Source organism: Hoplias malabaricus, chromosome 11 (genome assembly GCF_029633855.1).
Source record: "Hoplias malabaricus isolate fHopMal1 chromosome 11, fHopMal1.hap1, whole genome shotgun sequence".
NCBI classification, from domain to species: Eukaryota; Metazoa; Chordata; class Actinopteri; order Characiformes; family Erythrinidae; genus Hoplias; species Hoplias malabaricus.
This window is the reverse complement of record NC_089810.1, coordinates 23,362,363-23,380,386: the sequence shown is the minus strand read 5'-3', so window position 1 is coordinate 23,380,386 and position 18,024 is coordinate 23,362,363. Positions and strand designations below refer to the sequence as shown.

The window sequence follows — 18,024 nt, the reverse complement described above, 5'->3', positions numbered from 1 at the left end:
TGTGTGTGTGTGTGTGAATGTATGTGATGATTCCCGGCAGTGAGGTCCAGAGGCAGGACACAGTTGGACACAGGGCAGAGGTCTGAGATGGAGCAACCACAGCAAGGTCACTCCTACTGTTTTACACATTCAACAACACACAGCCGCTTTAAACACAGCCAACCCCTCTCTCTCTCTCTCTCTCTCTCTCTCTCTCTCTCTCTCTCTCTCTCTCTCTCTCTCTCTCTCTCTCTCTCTTTCTCTCTCTCTCCTCCTTTCCAACTTCTCTTGCTCTCTGTCTCTCATTCACCTTCTATTACTCTCTCTCTCACCTGCTCTTTCTCTCTTTAATCCATTTACAATAGCATTTATATTTGCAGCCTCTCTAAACACATATGGTCTCTATCCCAGTGTTATGTTCTGCTCATTTGAATCATCGTGTTCTCTACTCTACTAAATCTCTTTTCACTATCTTTTGTCTTTTTCCCCTCACTCTCTCTCTCTCTCTCTCTCTCTCTCTCTCTCTCTCTCTCTGGAGGTACAGATGGACACATTTGCAGGTTAACTTGAACAGCTGGAGGTGCATTATTAGCGTCCTGCTGCTTGCTCATATTTGCTCGGGTTTTTTTCCAGCCTTCCTTGGCGGGCAGATAATTCACAACCGGCCAACCAAAGACGTAGTTGGTGTCCTGATAGAAAAAAGAGAGGGAGAGAGAGAGAGCGAAAGAAAAGAACACAAAGAAAAGATGGGGGGCAGGAAGGCACAGTCCACCCTGGTTACTGTGCACAACAATGTGGGCTACAGTTTGCATATCTGCGCAATCTGTATGACGAACGTGGTTATTTGTGCTGTTTGTGATCACAGCTGAGGGTGTGTGTGTGTGTGTGTGTGTGTGTGTGTGTGTGCGTGTGAAGAGGGAGGACAAAAACGAGGTCCCATGAATCTGCCGTATCCCCATGGGCCGAGCTGACAATGAGCAATTGTTGTGGAATGGTTCATGCCGATTGCTTTTGAGCTGCATTTGGGAGATCTTGCATGGATAAAAAGCCCCCAGCGCACCCAGGGGCGTAGGATTAGGCAGGCGCACACACACACACACAAAAAAAATAAATAACAACACACATGCACGCATATACAGTACACAACACCCTGATTGTAGAAGCGTTGCTGCTCGTAGGTTCACACTGTCTGTTTTATAGGGCAGTGGTGCGTGCTCGGCTGTATTTGACGGTTGTCTTTTGCTGATGTTAAATGCAGCTGTGTCCTCTGGCAGCCATTGAGTACGGGAGCAGCATATCACGTCCTCTGAAGGTTGTGAATTAGACAGTAGCATGTGCGTATGTATGTGTGTGTGTGTGTGTGTGTGAGAGAGAGAGAGCCAGAATGAGCAAGTGAGATTGAGAGTGAGAGGACATGGCCAGGAGACCTGCTGCTCAGGCAACTCTAAGCACCAGGCCTCAAATTCAATAAGACTCCTCATAGACCAGGCCTGGCCAGCAGCACTGGCCAGCACACACACAGCTGACCTCTCACTAGAGCCATAATTACCCTCCCTACTGCAATTAACAATCTGGGGTGTGTGAGCTACAGAGAAATGTCCCAGACATTAAAAGTTTGGAAGTTGGCAGTGGACTTATGACTTGGAGTACTATGATATCAACAGAAAAAAAAACATATCTCCCAAAGTGTGACACATCAGGAGGAAAACATTTTAACTATTAACGTAAGGAAATGTGACTCACTGATCCCTCGCAGTGGACTGATCTCAGTATACTGACCGTACTCCACAGATCAGGTGTAGACCAGACATTAACTGATACACAATCCATACACAGTTACAAACCAATTAGTTAATGTAGTCTTGGCGTTGGTCAGTGTATTCCTGCTGTGATTTGCTCTGTTCTCTTATGTGGGTTGTATAGCTGGTTGTTGACTTGGCAACAGTGATATCAGCTGATGTATTGCAGGCACTTTGGATGAATATCTTTGTGTGATTCAGTCATGCAATAGCATTTAAAACAACTAGTTGCTTTAGCCTCCAGAAATATCTTTTCATGAACAATAAATTGGTCTACGTCATGATATAGAACATATATGTTGGCATCAGCTGAGCAGATTGTGTACAACGAGTATGATATGCACTTTGTAATTAAATGGAGTGTGTGTGTGTATGTGTGTGTGTGTGTGTGTGTGTGTGTGTGTGTTTGAGTGTGAGTTTTAACCAATGATTCAAGCAGTTGAACTCTAATCTAAGATGACAACTGAGGTATTAGGCTCAAATGTTAAAAATTGGTTGTATTCCAGAATGAGCTCTTATACTGTAGTATCACATTCGAGAAACAGATCAGTACTCAGTATTGACCGTTATCAGAATCCATGTCAGAAGTTGTTTCATAGATGTCGTTTTAGGCTGCTTGGGTACATTCTGTTGGTTTGTTAGTCATGACATTTTCACATAGAAAATGCAGATGGTGTTAAAATACAATGCGTGAGCGTGATTTTGACGATACTGTAGTACGCTGTTCTTTCTCCTCAGTGCTGGCCCCTGCTGTGAGAGCTCGACTGTATTGCACTTTGTTTAGAAGAAAGCTTGACTCATGAAATAAATTTTTCTGGTTGCTGTACTCAGGAGCTGTCACTCATAGGGTGACATGCCTATCTATAACCACTTTAAGTATTCACCCCTGCAATTTTGACCATGGCGTGCAGGCTTAGCTTGATTTGGGCTTAAGTCTTGCAGTGGTAGAAGGTAGAGTCATGCTTTATAGTGCTTTCTAAGAGTGCTCTTGTGCCTACAGTGCAGCCCTCCAGCTACTGCTAAGTGCCTCTAATGAGGCCCTGGCTGACAGCTGACTGTTCCCTAGAATTTATCATCTATTATTATTCTGCATTTACTCCGATATTCAGGCGTGCGCGTTGCCATGGTGATCAGTCGATTTGCTCTCGATGATAGAACACAGTCCAACTGGTTTCCTTTACCTTTTCTGGTGTGAGTTTAATGCCATATGGAAGCACGTGTTGAGTAATGTCAAATGCAGCAGTTAAGCAACTGATACTGATTGGTCACTCAAATGCATCACTAGCCTTTAAGAAGAGTAACTGGAGAGAGAGAGAGAGAGAGAGAGAGAGAGAGAGAGAGAGAGAGAGAGAGGGTGAGAGAGATGTTTTATTTAGGTAAAGTGGTTAATCAGGGATACAAAGATTCTTGAAGTACTCGGAGGCTGGAGGACTAAGCACTGTTTATAAAGACTTCATCATGTGGAGGTTTTATTGGCTCACTGATTACAGCTATTCACCCATGGGAACTTTCCTGCTTACAGTTAACATTCAGAGCACAAATAGCCATGCTTACATTATGCTCTAACAATCAAGTGGATGAATGCTTGCAAGGTTGAGAGTGGTTTGAATATACAGATATGTAGATTTCTGGTGATGTGGCTAGTGAGGGTTGTGATTCTTCAGCTGTAGGACTGTGACTTCAGATCCTGACTGAAATGGACAATCCTTGCAGACACCTTCATATTACAGAAAGGGAAGTTTGAGTTAATTTGCCCAAATTGAAATGCACACAAAACGGACAGAATATTACATAAAGTGGTATGTGGAAGTAAAAAATAAAACCCATACTAACTTATCCTCCTGAGATCCCGGAATTTTGCTTGGTGTGCATTTTTAATTTTTCCTAGCTATTTGGGATTAGTAGGACGTAACAACTTTCTCTTTGTACAGGGAATCAACAATGTCCTCATATAGCAGTATATAGTAGGACAGTAGTTTATTTTAACATTTAAAAATTATCCATGCCTTTTGGGATCAGAAGGACCCAGTAAGTCCAAAACTAAATTGTAGCTTTCTACAGTAAGTAGTTCTCCCAAAAAAAAACAATGTCCGCCTCTGCATTGAGCAATTTTTCTGCTTTTGACATTGAAATAAAATAAAGCACAAACGATCACATAATGTCCCCCAGTGTCCTCAAATGAATACTTCATTTTACGGATGTTGGCGCTTCCTATTTTTGCTCAAATTTGTCAAAAATGCATGCCATATGAAGCTAGAGATGTTGTTGTATACAATTAAGTAGTTTCAAACATAAAATTCAGTGAGATATTTTACTTGACCCATGTTTCTGTCTGTACTGGCTGCAGAAACTAGTGACCACTAGATGGTATGGGCAGTGACTCCATATGAGGCCAAATGGTCAACATTTTAAAGTATCTTTGTGTATAGAATCAGAAAAGTAATGTACACATATGAGGATGCATGGTCTCGAGAATAATTAAAGGCTAAATAATAACTGAACTTAACGTACAATGCACAAAAATACGTAGGAAAAAATAAATAAATATGCAGATATTTGGTGTTGGGCGGTACAGTGGAGCAGCAGGTGGTGTTGCAGTCTCACAGCTCCAGGGACCTGGAAGTTGTGGGTTCAAGTCCCGTTCTGGGTGACTGTCTGTGAGGAGTTTGGTGTGTTCTCCCTGTGCACACACATTGGTAGGTGGTTTGGCAACTCCAAAGTGTCCATAGGTGTGTGTGTGTGTGTGTTGCCCTGTTAAGGACTGGCGCCCCCTCCAGGGTGTATTCCTGCCTTGTGCACGGTGGTTCTGGGTGGGCTCCGGACCCACCGCGACCCTGAACTGGATAAGTGGTTACATATAACGAATGAATGAGTGAGTATTTGGTGGAATATATCTTTTTAAACTCAATTTTAACACTTTGTTTGTTGTTATTTAAAGACCTTACCTGCTCACACAAGAAAAGGATAGCGTTATGAGATTTTGATGTGACTCTGTGTGGTGTCTAGTAAAATGTGTGTAAGCACCTCCGTTAGTTGATCTGGATATGAACATCGGATACTTGTCATATGGCCAGTCAGTCTTTGAGGTCAGATGCCATGCTGGTCATCTCAAAGAGCAGTAATATTTTGCAGTGTTATTTGATTCCAGTGCTGTGTGCATGGTTATGGCAAGGTCACTGTGTTGTGCTAATGCCCAGCACATGTAGTCTGAGCATACCCACTCAGCTCCAGCTCTGCTTTTGGCTGATTTCTCCTCTGCTTTGATTGCAGTGGGCTGTAGGCCCCTGCCCGGCTCTGTGTGTTGCCTCTATCTGTGTGTGTGTGTGTGTGTGTGTGTGTGTGTTTGTGTGTGTAAAATCAGCAGGCAGTCGAAGCCAGGCCAGTCCACCTCACAGGGGGCCAAGAGTCACAGAACAGTGCCTATTGGTGCAGTTCAGACAAGGAGGCGGGGCTTTACGTAATTAGAAGGTCCTGATTCGCGGAACCCATAACGGCTTCTTGGAAGGTGGCTTTATATTTGTGATGGAATACAAGGCAGGATAATTGTTAATTTGCTGGTGAATTTGTGGTTCAGCTGCTCCTGCAGTGCTTTATGGGTAATGAAGTTCTCTGGAGAGAGCACTCTAGTCTAACAAGGCTTCAAGTTTCTTCTGAGACAGTGCTTCTAGTAAAGGCATAGTGTGCTGGGTTTGAGCATTCAGGTGTTGATTTTATAAAAGAAAATAATCATAAGTCGTCTAATAATAATAATTAAAATATTATTAATAATAAAATGCTCTTTATTTTAATGAGGATTATGGCACACTTTCTGTAGCACTTTCCTACACACAGTTTAAATTCTTTGGGACACTGGGAGGGTTGCCTCAGCCACCATCAATGTGCAGCGTCCACCTGGATGAAGGGTAACACCTCGACACTTTTTGAGGAAATGCTATGGATCATGAAGTAACTACAGAGTTTCAGGACAGTGTCCATGTCACTGGGATCCACACAGACCACTGTGCATGTTCCGATGTTTAGGTGCTATTTAGGTGAATTTTACCAGTTTTTAACCATAGCATTGAACAAGTTTCAGCCAATCAGATTTTAGAACCAGAGCCATCATGTTTCCGTACCGCAGCTTTTGTCAACACGGCTCTTGAGAACGGTACAGAAGCGAGAGTAGACTCCAGTGCGTGAGGAGTGAGTAGCAGGGTTGGAGAGGAGCGAGAAGCGGAGGAGAGTAGATGCATGTGTGCTTTGGAAGGAGAGTTTGTTTGTTTGCTTGTGCGTATGAAGGTCGGTTTCTGCAGGGTGGAGGGATCCAGCATCCCACTGTTATGTAATCTGATAGGAGATTCCAAGCTGGTCAGCTCCATATGCCGTCCGCCGCTGCCAAAAACTATGTGGAGCCGGAGACTCCATCCCGTTTGGCAGCCAGTGAGAGAGAAAGAGAGAGTAAACGAGAAAATGAGAGTGAGAGAGAACGTTCCGGAAATATTTGCTGCAGATAATAGGAAATGTGTGAACTAGACCGGTACCTAGAGAGTGAGAGGGGGGCGGGGGAGTGGGGAGGGAGCGGAGGGCGGCAAAGGATAAGAGTGAGCATGCAGATGACTTACCTCTTGTCCTCAGACATATTGTATCTGTTTTGTCGAGTCAGGGAGGGTAACCTCAACTGTGGTCTCACATGCATGCGCACACACACATACACGCACACACACACATACACACACAGAGCAAAAGCCAGGACCTGTCAGCAACTTATCATATCATATCATACTTATCACAGTACAATACAGTACAATGATAATACAAACAGACTGGCATTTATAGTTCTTACAGTAGTGTCTAGGTTTGCATAATATGCCTTCGTGTTTAACCCATTCATGCCAATGAACATGCACACACAGAAACTCATAAGGGCTCTCAGGGTAGTGAGCACATACACATAGCCCTTTTCCACCAACGTTGAACCATTCTGTCTATTTCCGTCAACGTATATTAGTCCCGAACCATGTGGAACCAAAGAATAGCATGAACCGTGACGGCATCTGTGGGTGTGTCGAGATGAAGAAGCTCCAGAAAGAGCTCAGAGCCTTAAGTACATTCAGATAAAGTGATGCTGGAACCGACCCAGCACCCCCCCAATGGCTCCTTAGCCATGGATTTTGTGGAAGGAGACAGCAATGTTTCTTCATTCCCCTACTGTTTGCAGGGATTGAACCTGCAACCTTCTAGTCCTGAGCCCCCTACTCAAACCATCAGGCCACGGCTGGTCCTGTTTGCCATCTAATCACAGTGACCTGATCTAATCATCAGTCAAGACAGCATGCATTTACACCGGTGATTTTAAGAATACAACAACTCAGAGCAGCTCTACAAACATGCTTAGAGCTGCGCAGTAATCTGTTCATGGTAGCAGAGTGCATGAATGAAAGTTGAGTATTATAGGAATGTTGGGGAGTGAATCATTGTGTGTGTGTGTGTCTGTGTGTGTGTGTGTGTGTAAAAGCAGGTAGGTGGGCTGCTCCTGGGATTGTTTCGGCACTGCAGTACTCTGTGTATTTATGTGTAAGTGCCTGTGTGTGTGAAAGAACGAGAGAGGAAGAGAGTGAGTAGGAAGCAATAGCTCTTGAGACCCCTCCAGCTCTGCAGTGTGTGTGTGTGTGTGTGTGTGTGTGTGTGTGTGTACTCTGCTTTGGCCCACATTGCCACCCCCACCAGCACAGGTCAAGCTCAGCACGCCGCCTCTTCTCCCTGCTCTCCCTCTCCGAGTTGCCATGGCAACACACCTTGAGCTCACCCCCTAGAGAAGCCCATTGCCTCCACCCGCACCCCCCAACACCCTCCTCAATACACACATACACACACATGCACACGTTCGCTCTGGCCCCCGCCTCTCTCTCTCTCTCTCTCTCTCTCTCTCTCCTTCTCTCCTCCTATCTCCCTGCGGCTCCCTCGCCCGCCATCCGGCCCATCAATCTGGGGGCCGGGGCTGCGGGCCTTAGGGCCGGGCCGAGAGGGGCCGGGGCCCCTGGGGGGCCGACTGCTCCCATCCACACAGCTCATTTGTGTGCCAGCACACGCTACAGGGGGTGATGGGTAGCAAGAGAGAGAGAGAGCGAGAGAGCGATAGACAGAGCAAAGTGGAAAGGAGGGGGGCTGCTCCCATATAGCCGGGGTTTCCCGTGGGGGCCAGCACAGGCCAGGGCGCCACCTGGCTCCCCCTGGTCAATTAGCTGGAAGCACATTGGCCTGAGCTTTAGCAGCAGCCACTGCGGAGGCTGCAAACAGCAGCAGCCGCGCCAGTGTGTTTGTGCAAGGAGGGGAGGCCTGCGCAGTTGGTGGAATAACAATCTGGAGCAGGAGATAAATCCTGCTTACTCCATCCCTCCTTCCATTCATCTTTCTCCTTATTATCCCTACATCGGGTCTTTAAACGTCCCTTCACCGATTGACAATTCCACTTTTTCCTATCACTGTAAATATAGTCAAGTCAGCCAAAACATGTTTAGCTTCTAAAGTCTGGGAGCAGAAGATCGCTGGTTTCAATCCCCTCAACCAGTAGAAAGCCATTCTTTCACTGCCTCCCCCCCTCCCTTACTCCTTTAGGCTGTGTATTTAATGTCTATTTTTGCTGTTGCTCTCAGAATAAAATCTAATCTGCCTCCTAAAAGCAGGTTTAGAAGAGTACAGAAGAGCCTAGAGGTTAATGTAACATGTAATTTATGCTGTCTTCTGCTCCTCCTCAGAGGTTCCTACTTATGCTTTTGGAGGTATTAACTACAGCATGATATGACATGACAAAACAAATGTGATTGGGTGAAATTTCCAAAAATTATTGACAAGTGTCATTAAAGGGAACATCTATGATTGCGGGGAGCTGCAGTTCTCTCTGGTTTGTTTACGTTCAGAAGCTCTGCATCTTTTAAGGTTGTATGGCATATACAAATTTGGAGGTATTTTAACTTTAAGGAATCTGAATCAGCAAGAATAAGTCAAAATTGTCCACCTATGGTTCAAGACTAGAGCAATATTTCATCTCGGTCTGTGCTTTTCAACGTTTGCTTTTGCCTTTTCTGGTCCATGAGCAGAGAAATAGAAAGCCTTGCACACCAGACTGAGACACTTTGTTTTTTTTTGTTTTTAGCCATTTACTGACACTAGGGCTTCATAAACATTTTAGACAAGTTTCAAGCATGTTTATGTGCCCTGATCTTGTAATTATGTGTCTGACAGGACTTGAACGTAGCTTATAAGGAAATTGGGAGAATTTTTTTTTCAGGTTTGTTCCGACAATATGTTATTAATATTATACACACTGTACCAGAAACCACAATACATGGTTTAAAGCAAGCGTGTGATGATTTAAGATTAGAGATATTGATTAGGTGCATATCTCCAGTGCACAACAGACATGTCTTGGCTGATTGAACAAGGCATGAACTGAGAGGTGGATTTATCTCTGGATTAACTCCTTATCTCTCTGCATCGCTCTCTTTAGCCTTTCCCAGTTTCACTGTATCCCTCCCATTCTTGTCCATCTCTAACAGAGCAGTCCATTTTTTATATTTAATTTATTCTTTATTATATAATAATATTATTATTATTAAATATTTATTTATTTTCTCTTTTCCTCACAGTATTAACTACTGCTGCTGTCTCAATCCCAGCTCTTCCTCATTCACACAGTGCTGGTTTTTGGGGCTGGCTCTGATTAGCTGATCGATCCGCCAGTCAGTCAGCCACCCCTCTGCCTTTCTAAACCCTCACTGTCTGGGACGTGCTGTAATTGAATCGAGCAGGCTTTGGGATGAGGCCGTCCCTATTGATTCCAACAGGATTCTGGAAATCTGCTTGTTTTGATGATTACTCGAGTAATCAATGGTCTTACAAATGACCAAACTGTGATATTAGATCTCCTAAATGTTCATTTTTATCAAATCCTAAGAGTGTTGGTTCAGTAATTATGCGTTAAAACATTGCCACTGAGGTGATAAGTTAAAAAGGTGTGTAATAGACATTTGGACCTTGGGTGTTTAGGGGATTCTGTCTGACCAATGACAAAGGACCGTTAACGAGGACACTGACCATTTAATAAAGGCAGCCCTTGTAATAAGCGATTCTCCACTGCATTTCATCTCCAGGACTTATGTTCGTTTATTTTATTTAATCACCCACCCTCATTACCTGACATAGGGCAGTTGTCTATTATTAAATGTATATTGATTATACCATTTTAATCAAGCAATTGCGATAGCTTCACTTTCAGGCAAATACATCTTCTCCCGCACAACAGGAGGACCACTTTGGTCATTTTTGTTCTGAGAGAGAAGGGGTGGGGGGTTTGGTGATGAGGACGTTGCCTGTCTTCTTTGGGTTGTGTGATTGTGGTGTTGTTAGAGCTTTTGTTAGCAGCATCTCCTGCAGCTTCTCCCTGTGTCCTCCATCAGGATTCTCTTGTCTCTGCTTATGCAGTTATGTTATAGTGCGCGTTTGTCACTCAAAAGTTCTGACATGGGCTCTGTGTGTGTGTGTGTGTGTGTGTGTTGATCTTAGCTATACGATAGGCTCCCCCTATTACACTGCAGTCTCCCTCCCAAAGCTCTGCGTGTCAGCCCCACTGATCAAATACTCTATCCTGACAACATGGGGCTGCTTGGTGGTAACAAGGAACTGTAATCCCTACATGGGTCCCATACACACAGACGCACACACGCACACACACACATTGGAGTGGAGAGCTTAGTGTGGGAGCGGAGGCTAAAAAAGAGATGATGGAGCATGTTCCTCACTTGCTGATCAAACCACTGCAGAGGAGCTTGCTTTTTAACACACACACACACACACACACACACACACATAAAGGCCCCCTAGCTACCATTACTTTTGGCCGGACAGCCCAATTATCCCTTTGCTTTCTGCTTTCTTTAGCAGAATTCCCTTCCTCTCCCCCGTATCCCTCTCATTTCCCCAATGTTTCTCTTTAGTGTCATTGTGCTCTCCTCTTTTACCGCTCTCATTCTCTCACTCTTTCTCTGTCATTCTTTCTTCTCCATCATTCTCCCTTCTCTCTTTCCTTCTCTCTCACTTTCCTTCTTTGCCTCATCGCTTTTTCTCCTTTGTCTCTTTCAAGTTATCTTTCTCTTTAATTTCTTTCTTTTCTATAACTTTATCTCTCTCTCTCTCTCTCTCTCTCTCTCTCTCTCTCTCTCTCTCTCTCTCTCTCTCTGTCGTAGCCCCGCAAAAGCACTTTGTACAGAATGTTCTCTTATATCCGTTAACCGTGCGGTAGCCGGTCCTGACCTCCAGCCGCTCCTTCGTAAGGAATCTCCCCTTAGTAAGGTGTCTTTGAGGAGACACACCAAAACATTTGGTGTCCTTGCCAACACCTTCCCCAAGCACCCACCCCACTCCACCCCACCCCATCCCACTGCAACCACCTTAGCCACTGGGCCCTGCTCTCCTTCCCCTCTGTCCGTGCTTTCAGAGGGGGATTAAAGTTCCCTGGTCCAGGCCTTTCAGGCAGTGCTCTGATCGGAATCAGCAGAGGTGGTGTTTTTAAGATGGGGAGGGGAAGATTTAGGAGGTCAGGGAGATGGCAGGGGCATGGGATTGAAGACTTTAGTTACAACACACATCCCATCTCAGTAGTGAAGCCTCTTAAATGTAGGAGTTATTGAATATGCGTAATATTAAATTAGTGCAGACAGATGCTGATGTTCACTTCTGGATCACAATGTATCATGGCTTTATACCTGTCCAGCCCTCACTTGGCATTGAGCATGGTCTTGCAGCAGAATGACCCATTTTATTATTTTTATTTATTTATTTTTATCTCATTTTATATATAACACACACGGTTTAATGGCAATTGCACATTGCCTAAATGTAAGGTGCTTTCACTTGCTGAAATACATTTTACTTTGTTTATATATTTATTTTGTATTTGCTGAGCAGCAGGGTTCACAGAGCATGTCTGGACTGTCCAGCAGGGGTCTGGACTCTGCAGGTGCCATGCAGGCAGTCGGGGTGGCATCTACTACCCCAGGGCAGAGGGATTGGAGTGTGAGTGTGTGTGTGTGTGTGTGGGGGGTGTGTGCGTAGAAGTGTGTGCAGGCCTGTGTGGAGAGAGACCGATAAGAAGGGAGCGCAGGCATCCAGCTACGACTCAACGCCCACCTTTCATCTGTCCCACACTGACTGGGCTATATGGGCGGGGGGCACTGATGTCACTCAGTCCACCTTAAAATAGAGTCACGGCCAGGGGCAGGGCACAGAGCCCACGGCACTGGGGGGCAGCAGGCAATTACCGGCCGGGAAAGAGACGGCACTGGGCGGAGGAGGAGAAGAGGAGGAGGAGGAAGGAAAAGAGGGAGGTGGGCTGGTCAGACTGGCCTCAGCCGGACAGACAGAGAAAGAGAGAATACATTGTGTGTCTTAGAGCTGTAGAAGAGATTAATACACTACAGTCACTAATCTGAAGATACCTTTATCAATGATCTCTCTCTATCTGTCTCTCTCTCTCTCTCTCTCTCTCTCTCTCTCTCTGCCTCTGTCTCTCTCTCTCTCTCTCTCTGACCCCTGCCCCGTGGTTATAACCTGTTGTATTGGTGTGCTCTTGTGTTGCAGAGGAAGGCATCAATCACGAGTGCAAGCTGTGTAACCAGATGTTTGACTCTCCGGCCAAGCTCCTGTGCCACCTGATCGAGCACAGCTTCGAGGGCATGGGTGGCACCTTCAAGTGCCCCGTCTGCTTCACAGGTAAGGGGTCCTGGCCCAGGGGGTGGTCGAGGGCATCAGGTCAGGGGCGGCGAAGGTGTGTGTGTGTGTGAGTGTGTCAACCCACACACACACACACAAATTCCCAGAAATTAAAGGCGCATTGCTCACGCTGTCTGCCCGCTTACCCATACATGTGTGTAATTGCACTCATTCATGTAGGTTAATGATGCATGATTACACACAGAAGCTCAGGTTTGTGCTCACTTAAATACATACACATGTGCTGTCTTGCATGCTCTTCTGCACATCACTGCTGTCAGAACAATACCTCGTTTCTTTTTTTAAATTATTATTATTTATTTAAATAATAAAAAATACAAATACAGCGACAAGATGCTCTTTTTTTACTCTGTTCAGTTCTGTGCAAATAAAGGGGCATATTTTTTATTTAATGTTATATTTATTATATCTACATTTATTTCATTACTTTATACAGCAAAACCAGACCGTAAATATTGGTACCACTTGGAATCACATATGGCTTCAGAATCATACACAACCTCAGAGGATCAAGCATAACCTCATGAGGACATCCACAACCTCAGAATCATACACATTCAAAATTCTACACAGCATCAACTAATTATTGTCATTGTCCAATTTCTATTTTAGTTCACTACATCATTTGAACACAGCAGCTGTCCTTCACACTGTGTGAAAAGTTCATGATGAATGGACCAATAGAAATGCTCCAAAATCTTTTTCCATTGAAAATTAAAATGGCTCCTGTACAGTTGCTATTTTGCGGCGATGTAATACACAATCTCAGAGTATCAACAGCAGCCTCTGAGAATCATACATGACCTCAGAGATTCATACACAACTTCAGAGGATCCAACATAACTCCTTAGAACCATACACAATCTCAGAGAAGCGCACACAACATCAGTGAATTGTACAAAACCCCAGAAAATCTTACATAACTCCACACAGTGAATTCAAATCAAGAGCATGGGTCCAGCGAACACAGCTGTGGAGGACAATATAACGACAGGTTGTCATGTGGAAGCACAGCACGATAATAACAGTGAGTATTGGGAAGTCTTGGGTTGTACTGCTCAGTCCAGCTGTCCTCTTGAGATTATGGTAAAGTTAAAGAGAGATGACCTCTCTGTTGAGATCCCTGGTGGGACAGGAGGGACAGTCCTGAACAGAGCGTGTAGTAATGTACACTGGCCCTTCCTCTAACTTCAGCAGATTGGATGGTAAAGCTTTGTGTTTGTATTAAGGCCAGTTGCTTTGAAGGTCTTAGAGGTGAGCTAGTTATGTGTATGTGGGTGTGTGTGTACATGTGTGTGGTTTAGAAGAAAAAAAAATGTTATTGCAGAGAGCATTAGCCGAGGTCAGAGAATAAAGGGCAGGTTTATAGAGAAGCAGTGTAATCCGCTCTCTCTCCAGGGCAGAGCCCTTGCTCTACGTGTGCTTTTAGCTAAACAGGCCCTGTGTGTGTGTGTGCATGTGTGTGTGTATGTTTGTGTGAGTGGTGTGTGCTGGGGGAAGGTGTACTATGTTCATGCACACTTTGAAAGTCACTTTGGACTGTCCATCAACTCACCTTTGGGAATCAGAAATCATTATTTGAGCTTGTCAACATTACTGACTGCTGTTGGAGGCCATTTTGTCCCTGACTGTTCAGGTTTAACCCAAGCTCTTCTAACGGCTTTGCCACGTTCGTCTTTTCTTCTGTTATTTATTTACCATGGCTAGGGTTGTGCGGTGTAAATATAATATCATATACCACGGTATTTAAAAATGTGAACAGTATTTCAAAATGAGGGCAGTATTTACGATGTGTGGTGTGTCAAATTTCTGTTCTGTGTCTCTGAAAGTTGGCTAAAATGATCATGTTCATTTAAGAGAGCCACAGGGAGGGGGCGCTGTGGGAGCTCAACTGTCTCAGTCCTGTATGCTAGTCTTTATCTCACTCTCTCTCACGCTCATGGCAGAGGCATCTGGAGTTGTTTTAGACAACGGAAAGAACTTCAAATGTTGAAAAGTACAAAATGAGATGAGGATATTGCTCTATTCCTGCTGCTCAGGTGGGCAATATTGACTTACTTTTGCTGTTTCGGATCACTTAAGATGGAAATGTCTCATAACCTGGGAGACGGCTAACTGCATTACAGACAGCTACGAAACCAAACAACTCAAGTTACAAAAGGGTTTCTGTGGTAATTCAAACAGTGACTAAAACGTTACAGACAAGTTAAATTTCAACAATGTACAAAGAGTCGTTTTTGTTTCTCAAACACTCCGTCCCACCTTAAACAACACAGAGCTTCTGAGTGTAAACAACCAGACAGAACTGCATTTCCCCAAAATCCTAGTCATTCCCTTTTAATGAAAGATAATAGGAAGAAAAGAGCCTCTGCTGTTGCTACTCTGGGCTCAGCACTGCAGAAACTGCATTGTGTAACCTTTGGAGGAGTGTATGAAACCACCCCTCCCTCCCTCCCTCCCTCCCTTCCCCTTGCACATGATTTCAGGGGAGTGCTGTAAAAATTACATTCTGCAACTGTAGGTGAAAAAATGGTGGATTCCATGATTTTATGGTTAATATAAGGTGACTTCGTTATGGATCTCTTGGCCATTATCCACACAGCAAAAAGCTGTTGACTTATTAAAAATAAACAAGTAAATTAATAAACAGCTGTGTTTAATTTGACAGCAGTGTTTGGTGTATCTTCACCTTTCCACACTTATCTCTTTTGTCCTTCACTCTTTTCATTGCTATCTTCACACTGTCCAGCTGCGTGTCCTCCACTGTCTTGTCCACCTAATCTCTTCATTCTTCTTTCTGCCGTAGCTGTCTTTCTTTGCTCAGCTCTCTCACTCCCTCTCACTCTCTCTGGAACAGTTCTCACTTGTTTCTCTCCTCTTCTGAGTTGTTGTTTGGTTGCACCCCCCCAATAGGTACGCACTTCTCTTTTAAAGTTTAACTCTATTCCTGTGCGGCTTATGAATAAGTAAGAGACTGTCTCTCCTCCGGGGAGTCTTAATAATTCATGCACTACACACACACACACACACACACACACGCACAGAGCAAACTTAAGTTTACTGAAACAAAGAGAGAGAGAGAGAGAGAGAGAGAGAGAGAGAGAGAGAGAGAGAGAGAGAGAGAGAGAGAGAGAGAGAAATACACAGGAACAGAATTGAAAATCCAGAGGAAAAGGTGGGGATGATTTATTGATAAATATCACAAGGTCTGGAGGGGATAGTTTAGCCTGCCTCCGCTTTCCATCGTTCCCCTCCGTCTCCCCCTGTCATCCTGCTTTCTCTGATAGAAACAGAGCTGAAGAGCTCTCCCTCCGCTCAGTTCCGATGCTTTGCATCATTTCCATAAGCTTTTGCCTTCTCTTGCACAAAAGCTGTTACTCATGTTTTCCCCGGACTTCTACACTTGTGATTGGCCAGCAGCTAAATTATCAGTTCCTACTGTCAACTCAGTTAATGTCAGAAGGATGAAAGGCTTTTTATCCAATCACTTGACTCTTTCCTCTCTTTCTCCTTCCCCCAGTTTTTGTCCAGGCCAATAAGTTGCAACAGCACATCTTTGCCGTGCACGGTCAAGAGGACAAGATCTACGACTGCTCACAGTGTCCGCAGAAGTTCTTCTTCCAGACGGAACTCCAGGTTAGTCTCTCAGCTCCAGTACATTAAAGGGCCAAACACTTCAATAAAAAGCATTGTGTTAAAACTTCAAGAGGACCAAAATAAATGGTCCCAGTTTAAGAAGATTCAAACTGTGCTCTAACAAAAGATAAAGGGAATTCCTATCCTTCTCTTTGTTTTGTGATTGTGGCTATTATTGGCATTATAATTATTAGCATAGGCTGATAACCCCTCCCTGTAATCCTCAATATGATGCCCAGGTTTAATAATTGCTGTCTAATTAATAAAGTGCAATTTAGTGATCAGTATTAGTATGCCTCCCAAATGGTGTAGTGCTCTTAGCATCACCAGGTCTCACAGCTTCCAATCCAGGTTATGTTTCAGCCTTTCAAGGGTAGTAGTCCTTAATCCCTTTAACACATGCACGGTAACACTGAAATTTTCTGGATTTTATCCAGAAGAGCTATATGTGTGAACACAAATGTCTACAACATTTGTCCTCAGCATTACCCAGGCTTTCTCCTGCTAGCCCAAATACAAATCTGGGTAAAGTCAGAGTGAGCCCATGTGTGAATAGAGCCGGGAATGTTCCGGAGTATCATGCCCTATCATAGCCACTGCCCTATGCCTAAAGCATGCAAAACATTTCCAGCTGCACGAACACGCCTAATGCCGAAAATCTCCTGCTGTTTGTTAAATGTGTGAGGGGTCAGCTCCGGAAAATGTCCAAACCTAATTGAAACAATTAGCCTCACTATGTAAGGGCTAGCCCAGTCTCCACAGTGATTGCCCAATGTGCTAGAAAGCACAGGCATCTGTCCACTGATGAGACAGTTCTGGTCAATGGAAGTTCTCCTCCAATGGCCTAAACTGTTCAATATTGTCGTATCAGTCGTACATGTGTCTCCATGGAAGCACTTGTTTGCCTCCACCCTCCACAACAACTCATTTAATATATAATGACAACACAGGTATAGAGTTGTAGGTACTGTAGGAAAGACTCCTACTTTTGTGTTGTCTCTAATAACCTATTTAACAACAGTGTAACATGAAGTGATGTATTCAGTGTTACAGGTGAAACACAGTGTTATAGTCAGTGTAATTAGACCTGTGTACAGTTTAGCTTCAATACAAAACATCAGCATTATTTGTCTTATGTATTTATACATGGGTAATAACAGTGTAGCTTTTTAACAGCTGAACCTAAGCAGTACAGGTAACAGCAGCTGTAATGCTAATAACAAGTTAATAAAGACAGCAATATCATTATAATATACAAACAAAGTGGGTGAAGCTGACAGTATTTTATTCAGTAAAAATAAGTGGTGGCATGTTGCAGGGAGCAATTCAGTGCGCTCTTTTGGAGATTGAAATGGCTGAGATAATGGAATGTATCTGCTTCACTGTTATTATGCATAAGGCTGTCAGTCCTTTTCATCTTTGAGTGTTTGGAGGTGAAGGGCAGTGTTCAGGGCGTTAGTGATGGGCCTCAAAGTGAGCCTTTGTCAGTGGTGAGAGACGCAGATGTGACACAAATCAGAGCTAATAAGGGAATTAAAGGAGAAAACGAGGCGCATCCTCAAGCCAGTAACGATTAGACCCACCGCTCTGCAAATCAATCGGACCACCTGCCGTACACTCTACTACACACATGTGCTCACACACGAGGGCATGCATACTACACACACACACACACACACAAATATGCATAGTAAGCTTGTACCAATGTCAATTCAGGGCTTGAAAACAGTGAGTAACTCCTGCTGATGTATAATCCGTGGCTTATATTTAGGCAATGATAATGATGATACATTATTTTACTAGTTCATTGGTTAGTTTCTGGTTTCATGTTTATTTAATAGCA

The 18,024-nt window shown here is 44.1% G+C and overlaps 1 protein-coding gene across 3 annotated transcripts in view; it reads left to right on the top strand.

The window, feature by feature from the left end:
* Positions 1–18,024, top strand: part of znf423 (zinc finger protein 423) — a 205,940-nt gene that overhangs the window by 161,378 nt on the left and 26,538 nt on the right. For all 3 annotated transcript variants that reach the window (XM_066685676.1, XM_066685675.1, XM_066685674.1), the window contains 2 exons: positions 12,393–12,524; positions 16,066–16,181. In XM_066685676.1, the coding sequence (XP_066541773.1) occupies positions 12,393–12,524; positions 16,066–16,181 (248 nt within the window). The remainder of the gene's footprint in view (positions 1–12,392; positions 12,525–16,065; positions 16,182–18,024) is intronic.